Here is a 7,678-nt window from a genome sequence, read left to right as displayed (position 1 = left end):
GTAGTAGATACTCAGTGCTAAACTTGCCATTGGCAGGATAAAAGAAAAGCTGGACAGTGCTGGAAGCACCACTGAGAGACAGCGATGCCTTTGTGCTAGGTCTTTGCTGCTTACGATCATCACTAAGACTTAAATGGGTCTCAGGGTGACCCATCAGTTACTATTCCAGAAGAAAAGCTGGTGGAAGGTTTGACTAAGGGCTTGAATTCAAGCGCCAAGCGCATTTTGTCTTTTAGGATTTTTAGCTGATCTTTCAGCATTAGTTCAGTATTGAGGTTCTTCACGTTGCAGAATGCTTTGAAGGTTGCTGTTTTGTTTCAAAGTAATTTTCAGGGAGGATTTGTTTGATGCAGAGGAAGGACACAGAGACCATTATCTTCAGCCTGTAACATTTCCTGTTTCTCTGCTTTACATCAGTGTCTGTCAGATACTAGTAGGGATTTAGGGACTTGTTGCCAGATTTGTAAAAACTCTGGACCACTTTACATGAGATACTGTGTAGGCTTTACAAGCCTGGAAAGCAGAGTCTTTCAGAAAGGCAATGTAACTGAAAGAGCACCAGGAAAAAAAAAAAAAAAAAAAAAAAAAAAAAAAAAAAAAAAAAAAAAAAAAAAAAGACCAGAAAAAACCTAACATGTCTGTGCTTGGATCCCATACTGTGAATTTAACAGCAACTTTTGTCTGTTCCTCACTCTCTATTTCAAGTCTAAGAAAAGTCTGATCAAGTCAATAGTGATAATTTTTCCTCTTGTAGAGGCATAAAGTAATGGCAAGCCCTCAATAGTCAGTGTGCCAGGTTCTCGGTTCTGGTCAAGGTATGCAAGACTGTAGGAGAAGCAACAAATGGGACAGGTTCAGTGAATGCAAGGAGCTGAAAATTAACTCCTCTGCTGCAAACCAAATGCCAGTAGCATCTGTTTTGTTCGGTAGGGCATACGTGAGATGGACCCTATGGCCCTGAGCCGGGTCGTGACAGCACAGCTGCTTTTCTCTAGTCTGGGGCAGTAGTGGTGATAAAAGACTAATAGAGATGGATGAAACTAATTAAATGGTGTGAGAGATGGGATGAGATGAAATGAAAATGAAATAAGAAACGAAGAGGAATGGCAGGTGGGAGGAAGAAATTGCATATTCCCCTGAGTAATATTTTAGGTTATGGGTAGTTTGCTTCAAATCTAGGTGTGCCTCTAGCCCTCATTTCTAACGGAATCAAGGACAGCTGTCTGACAAAAAAAACAGATGAGAAATAATGGGAAGTGGGTCAGTAACCTGATGCTCAAACATGTATATTTTTTCTGGTCATGCACATTTGACCATATTGCTATGTGGTGGGAAAACAAAAATAATCCAACAATGAGTGTTGGATGAAAAGATGTCATACCCAGGCCCATCATGTGGGAGAGATCTCTGTATGTTTCTGAGCTGCACTCAGAAATTAGAGGTTCCTGTCAAACCGTGGCAAAAGGTTTTAGCAAAGATCTGCCAAGTGTGCCCAGAAATTAGTATTTTTAAGCAAAAGTGTTTGGTTTTGTTGGTTTTTTTTTTGTTTTTTTTTTTTTCTTCCCATGACTTAGTTACCCTGGGTAGTAGGCTCTCCCCTGGCAATGGTGCTCATGATTTTCAGTTGAGAACAAATTATTTGTGCTTCTTGGCTGGTTCAGACACTTTCTGGTGTGGGGGAATGTGTGCTTTCTCTGCTCAAAGTCAACTTCTACATGAAAATCATTCTATCTATCAGATGGCATCTCTGAGAAATCGTGACCTCCAAAAGAAGGACTTTTTGCTACATGTTTCTCAGCCCATCAGGGTTAAGCACAGTTATTTCTGTGGCTTTTTCCATCTCCGCTCTGATCTGAAAGGCTTGAAGCAGCTTCTGCTAAGGAGCCATGAAACTAAACTAGGTCAAGACTGTGTCACTGTGACCCTGTGATAGCAGATGTTGGAGTAGAGCTCTAGTGGTGGTCTTCCATGCATCAGTGGTTTGAAAATACCAGCTGAAGGGAGGTGACCAAGCTCTGAGCAGTTGGTGCTTGCAGACGATTGTCCACACTTGACTGCAGGCTCCCTAATTCTGCTCTCTGTGACCTGAGCTAAAGCCAGAACCTGCTGTCGGTGAACCTTCACTGATACGAACTGTAGATGAACCATCTGCAATGATGACCTAAAATCCAGGAGTCCTCAGTTCTACTGCTGGCTCTGCAGCACTTCTTTAGCATAACCTTGGACAGGTCTCAAGTCTTAATGAGCCGCGTTTCCTACCTGCAGAGCAGAGGATTCAGTTTCTTTTCCTTAGAGAAGCATAGTTTTATAAAGTATAAATATTTGTGAAGTTGAGTGTTTTGACTGTGTGAGCATTTCAGAGAATAAACCATAAATATGTGTCAGGCCTATGATCTGAATTCAAACCGGTGAACTAGAAAAAGTGTTGACAGCCTTAAACCAACTGCCCTGTACACACATCTCCTCCTGTCTACCTGAGAGATTATTTGTGGAATGTGTTTCTATTTTTCTCTGACAAAAAATAGAATAACCAGGCAAAGCAGCATGACCCATTTCTTTGTCAGGCAAGCTCTAAACCCTGCTTACTGGGATGTGACTGAGGTATTGATAAAAGAGAAGCTCATTTTAGGCCACAATATTCATCCTGCCCCTGAAGAAGAAACAAAGATTGCCACCTTCAGATGAAATGGATGTGCTTTCCAAGCCAAGGTATGTTCATCTCCTCTGCAACGTCTCTATGATCTGTAATTACACTTGGACCACACAATGAAACAGAAAAGTGGCAAATGAGGAGAGTTAGGAACAGAACTAATCATTTTATAACAGGAGAATATACAAGCAATACACCACTGAAAGTATCTGCAAACTCTGTCAATGGTCGATCAATAGAGCCGATGAGAGCATCACTCATCATGGACTGTATCACCTTCAGTAATTTTTCACAGTTCTTTCTCTGTGTAATGACAAGCTTGAGTACACATCATGGTGTTCGTAATTGTTGGCCACAGGGGTGGACTTCCTCTTCAAATTTAGCATGTAGCATATTCAAAGCAATATCAAGTCATACCACACTAAGCTCTTTATTACCAGAGATTTTTGGACAGAAGCACATAATCTAGATTTTCTGAATCAATAGGCAGATGGTAGCTACTTTTTTTTTCTCTTTTTTTTTTTTTTTTCCTAGTATTTTTTCCAACTTGTACATTTTAAATTTACATAACTTGGTTTCACACATCCGAGGAAGAAACACTGACATAAAGCTAATTTTATCTTCGATGCATTTACAAGTATTTCTCTTTTTTCCCTGACACGTCTCTGTCTAGACTTCTGCCAGAAAGCAGGAACTTTAATTTTCTCTTTTGCTGATGTAAATACCTTTTGACATTGTGCAGAGAACAGCACGACTCTCACTTTCTCATGAGGATGTTGGACCCATCCACTCCACCACTGAAACCCATTGGGTTTCCATCGGCCAAGGTAAGCAGCTCTGACACCTTCCCACTACACACCATGTTACTGTGCATATCACTGAAATACATCATCATTATGAGTCCAGGCTGGTTGAATTTTTTTATTATTTTTTTCAGTTTAGTTCACTGAAACAATGAAGGTTAGCTGCATCCGACTCTTCATCTGACTTCATGTTTTACTAGTCATTATTTTTGCAAAGGCCTTAATTCCCCTCTAAAACATTTTAATTAAACTAGCAATTTCTCAGTGCTGTACTTCGTGAGCAGGTTTTGCAGCAACTTCAAAGAGACACAGATGTTTACTGAATTTGGTGTGGTGATATTTGAGGCTGCCTACTGGCAAAGAAAAATTCATAAACATCTCTAGGAAACTTTGCTGTGGTAATGACAACATTTCCTTCTTATATTTTAGCAAGTCTAATACTTCCCAATCTCTACAGACATATTTCATAGACACAGGCATAAGCATTGTTATCTACTCACAGTCTGAGCCTTCCCATATACTCTGCTGTGGGGTAAATACCTCTCAGTGCTGATACCTTGAGCTTTGGCAAAAGGTACAAGAGGCCATGGGTTAGTTTGCTCTCTGTGTGTCATCTTACAGAGTATCAGTAAACTGGGAGTAAGGAAACCAAAGTTCAATTTCTGCTTGATTTTCCATAGCCATCCAGTGTGATTTTTGAGTGACCATTTAGTTTTGTGTGCCTCAGTTCCTACTGGTAAAGGGATGAAAACATATCCTGACTTTTAATCAACTTATCTCCTGGTGGCAGGGTCTATCTCCTAGTGTGCCAAGGGCTTCCTAGCTTTAGAGGGTCCTGGGGTTTTTAAAGCTCTGTTCTAGTAAAATTAAGAAATACTAACAATTTATTTTGGAGGAGTTTCTCCTTACTTGTGGCAGGTGAGCCTGGAGCTAGTCTGACGATCTCAATTTGGTACCATACCTGTCTGTGGGTAACCAGGCAGGCAGTGGTCCTCTCCAAATTGAGATGATGGGACTAGGGAACATAGCCATGGCAGATCGTATCTAAAATGTAGGCCAGGGTCCAGGTATCTTTTGTGGTTTAGACAGGTAGCTCTGGCCAGAAAATATATGGCCTGTCCAGCTGGATCACCAGTGAGGCTGATCTCCATGTGCTAGAACCTACAACCGGCGGTGAGGCTCGTGCTCCTGTTGAATCTTTCTGTGCAGGGAAGAAAACCAAGTTTCTTTCCCTGGACATTTTTCACTCTCATATCTTTTTGAAGGAGAAATAATAGAAGTACTTGGAAACAGCATGTGCATTTCCACTGTGAGCATCGCCAAGGACCAGCACAGAAAGCCAGCATGGAGTATGGCATGACACGTCATGTAGCTGCTTTAATATACAGTGTAATTACAGTGACATATTTCTGCCTCTTGAAGCATCAGGGACTGAAGTGATTGCCCTGAAGGAGTTAGAATGTTAGCGGGAGAATTTCGATCAACTCGAGGTTGGGAAGTGCAGCACTTCCTCTGCATTGGATTAAAAGTGATCAGCATGGCCAAAGGGGATCCTGTGAGAGACAGGTAAGCAAGCTGAAAGGAAATTAGAAATATTAAAGAAATGAAGCTGGACTGGATAGAACAAGTTTTACAATTCCCTATTCCTCTTTGATTTGATAGCATTAGGCGTACTGAAGGGTAGATTGCGCAGACTTAGGCATGACAGCAAGATACTTTTCCGCACGAATAAACCCCCTGAAATTAATTGGACTGCTCACAAAAGTGCCTGGGAATGTAAACTAGACTTGGGCATTTCAGCCCTCAGATCTGATATTTCTTCAGCAATGCAAGGGCCAGGCTGCATGGTGAACAGCAACAGCTTAGCTAGAAACGTGAATTCAAACCTCTGGCAGTGAGATCAATGTCTCTGTGGATGTATTCTTGGAGAAGAGTATCGCATTTCAGCTGAATTCACCTTCGTAAGACACAGATTAAAATTAAACCGAAACAAACTATTCCTGAAATGAAAGCAGGGCTCAGAGACAGTTTGCTTACCACAAACTGTTGTGCGTTTGCTGTACCATGGAATTGCTCACGTGTATGCTTTTAGCTGGTGACAAATGCACTCCGTGAGGATTAGCCTGGCCTGCAAAGAGGGAAGCTTAAATTTAGGTTGCTCTCCCACGTGTGCTGTGGGATAAGAACAGAGAGCCAGGCAATCCCTTGTGTGCAGGTATGCCTGAGCATTCAAGATGTCCACAGAGGCATTTGCTTAAGCCGAAATGCTTGTTCACCAATTGCAAATGGGCTCGTAAAAAACCAAACCTTATGTAACAGCCCTCTTGGATGTTGGTCTGGAAAGAAATAGCTTTGTTGTTGTTTCAAAGAATTAGTGAGCCAACAATGCAAAGCTTTGGAGTTGGTTACTGGGTTTTTACTGCAGTCTCTACGAACTATACAAAGTCTGAAGACATTGTACGTACAGTACATCTTTAATAAGAAGGGAGCTCACAGTCTACCAAACTCTGCCAAATAAACTTTTAATACATACTGTACTTCACTCAGTAGTTGTCCATCTCTTCTTCATGGAATATCTAACAGCTCTAAAAATATTTTCTTGGAAGAGAATAGAATTATCATCGTTATATATCAATCAAGTATGGTTAATGAAGCAAAGCCAGCATGCTAGTATTGCACAAGGGGAAAAGCCTCCAGAACACAAAGTGGAACAACAAATGCCCTCAAAATTCTGCCGAAGGGAACAGGAAGCTCCAGATGCCGCATCGGTAGGATTCGTGTAGCTCTTAGGCGTCCTTGTACCGCAGCAGGTTTGCTTTGCCTCTTCAGTACCGCAGCAGGTTTGCTTTGCCTCTTCACTGCCACATTTCTCTCTGAAACAGGTAGGGATCTTCCAGACCATTACAAAAAAAAAAAAAATTACAGCAGCTGCAGCAAAGTGTGGTACTATTCAATTTCTTGAAGAATGAGGCTTTTATTTCAAAATATCATATATTAATATATATATATTTCTATATATATACTTTAACTGGTATAAAGTAAATTGTAGATCCAAACTTAGACTGTTGTTTGTACTTCGCAATCTCGGAAACTTTACCAAAGGAACCATTTTCTTCATTTTTTTTTTTTTTTAATTTTCAGTTGTCAAAAATCAGGGGCATTATTTCCACTGAATACTTTTCTTTCACACAGTAAAGCCACTGTTGTTATCTGGTAAACAGTCAAAGTGCAAATAAGAAATCCATTTGGCTTGTAAATGCTGAGATGGTTTTAAACTTTCAATACTTTGTCCTCATAAATCAGCAGGGCTTTCACTGTCTCCATGCAGACGGCGCTCTGTTAGGTCCTCGGGTGGATCTGCAGTAAGAAAGTGCGAAAGAGTCCGTTATATAAAATATGTTATGGGAGGAAAGAAAGACCCAGGCTTCGTGGCACTTTGCCCTGCTTGTGATATAGCTGAGTTTCAGTTGCAATATTCTGGGGGGGGTGTGTGTGTGTTCTTTTCTCTTGGGGCTGCAGGGATTTAAGGATGTGCAGGACGCAGACCCTGCGCGACCTCCCGCCCGTGCCGTGGGAGGTGTGCATCTGTCACCTGGCTGGTGGCGGAGGAGGTGCCAGGACAGCTTTGGGCATGGGGCCATGCTCAGCCCAGCCTTCCACCCTGCCCTGCTCAGAGTGACGCTAGTAGCTTCTACCAGACAAGGACATGCAGATGGATCCATTTTTCAGGTTCATTTGGACCTCCACCAACCCACTTTTACCCAAAGAGGGGCAGGATAGGTTTGACTAGCTATAAAATAGACTGGAAAGTCTGACTGGCTTCATCTACTCACCTTGGGTGAGATAACATGGCCTGCAACAGACCGTAAAACCATCACTCTTGATGACTAACACCACAATTGATCTGAGTGAGCACACTAATAGCTTGAAGAGGAAACACCACCGCCCAGAGGTTTTTTTAGGATGCTGAAATAAGAACAACTGACCAGAAGCAAGAATAGCTCTCTTGAGGAGAGGTTTTTGTTTCTTTCCTGCACTGATACACACAAAGAAATGGCACAAGGCATTTGCTAGACGACTAGGTTAGCAATGGAACTCAAATAGACTTGAATATGAGCAGGCTCAGGCATTAAATAAGGGCTACAAATTATTAGCTAAGCACTCAGTGATATGATGAAATGCAGCAGTAAGTCTTGTAGCAAGAGATATTTACTATCTTCTGCTC

At 41.6% G+C, this 7,678-nt stretch overlaps 1 protein-coding gene and 1 long non-coding RNA gene across 3 annotated transcripts in view; one reads left to right on the top strand and one right to left on the bottom strand.

Annotated features, from left to right (window-relative positions):
• The first annotated feature begins 2,878 nt into the window (after window positions 1–2,878).
• Window positions 2,879–6,354, top strand: LOC113485013. Its single transcript, XR_003399336.1, has 2 exons — window positions 2,879–6,263; window positions 6,294–6,354. It is a non-coding gene; the product is annotated as an uncharacterized LOC113485013 (long non-coding RNA).
• FAM19A1 (family with sequence similarity 19 member A1, C-C motif chemokine like) overlaps window positions 6,305–7,678 on the bottom strand; it is a 230,280-nt gene continuing 228,906 nt past the window's right edge. For both annotated transcript variants that reach the window (XM_026857806.1, XM_026857807.1), the window contains exon 5: window positions 6,305–6,810. In XM_026857806.1, the coding sequence (XP_026713607.1) occupies window positions 6,793–6,810 (18 nt within the window). In that variant the 3' untranslated portion in view covers window positions 6,305–6,792. The remainder of the gene's footprint in view (window positions 6,811–7,678) is intronic.

This window comes from Athene cunicularia (assembly GCF_003259725.1).
Source record: "Athene cunicularia isolate RWA chromosome 12 unlocalized genomic scaffold, athCun1 chr12_part1, whole genome shotgun sequence".
NCBI classification, from domain to species: domain Eukaryota; kingdom Metazoa; phylum Chordata; class Aves; order Strigiformes; family Strigidae; genus Athene; species Athene cunicularia.
This window is presented reverse-complemented; position numbering and strand designations above follow the sequence as displayed.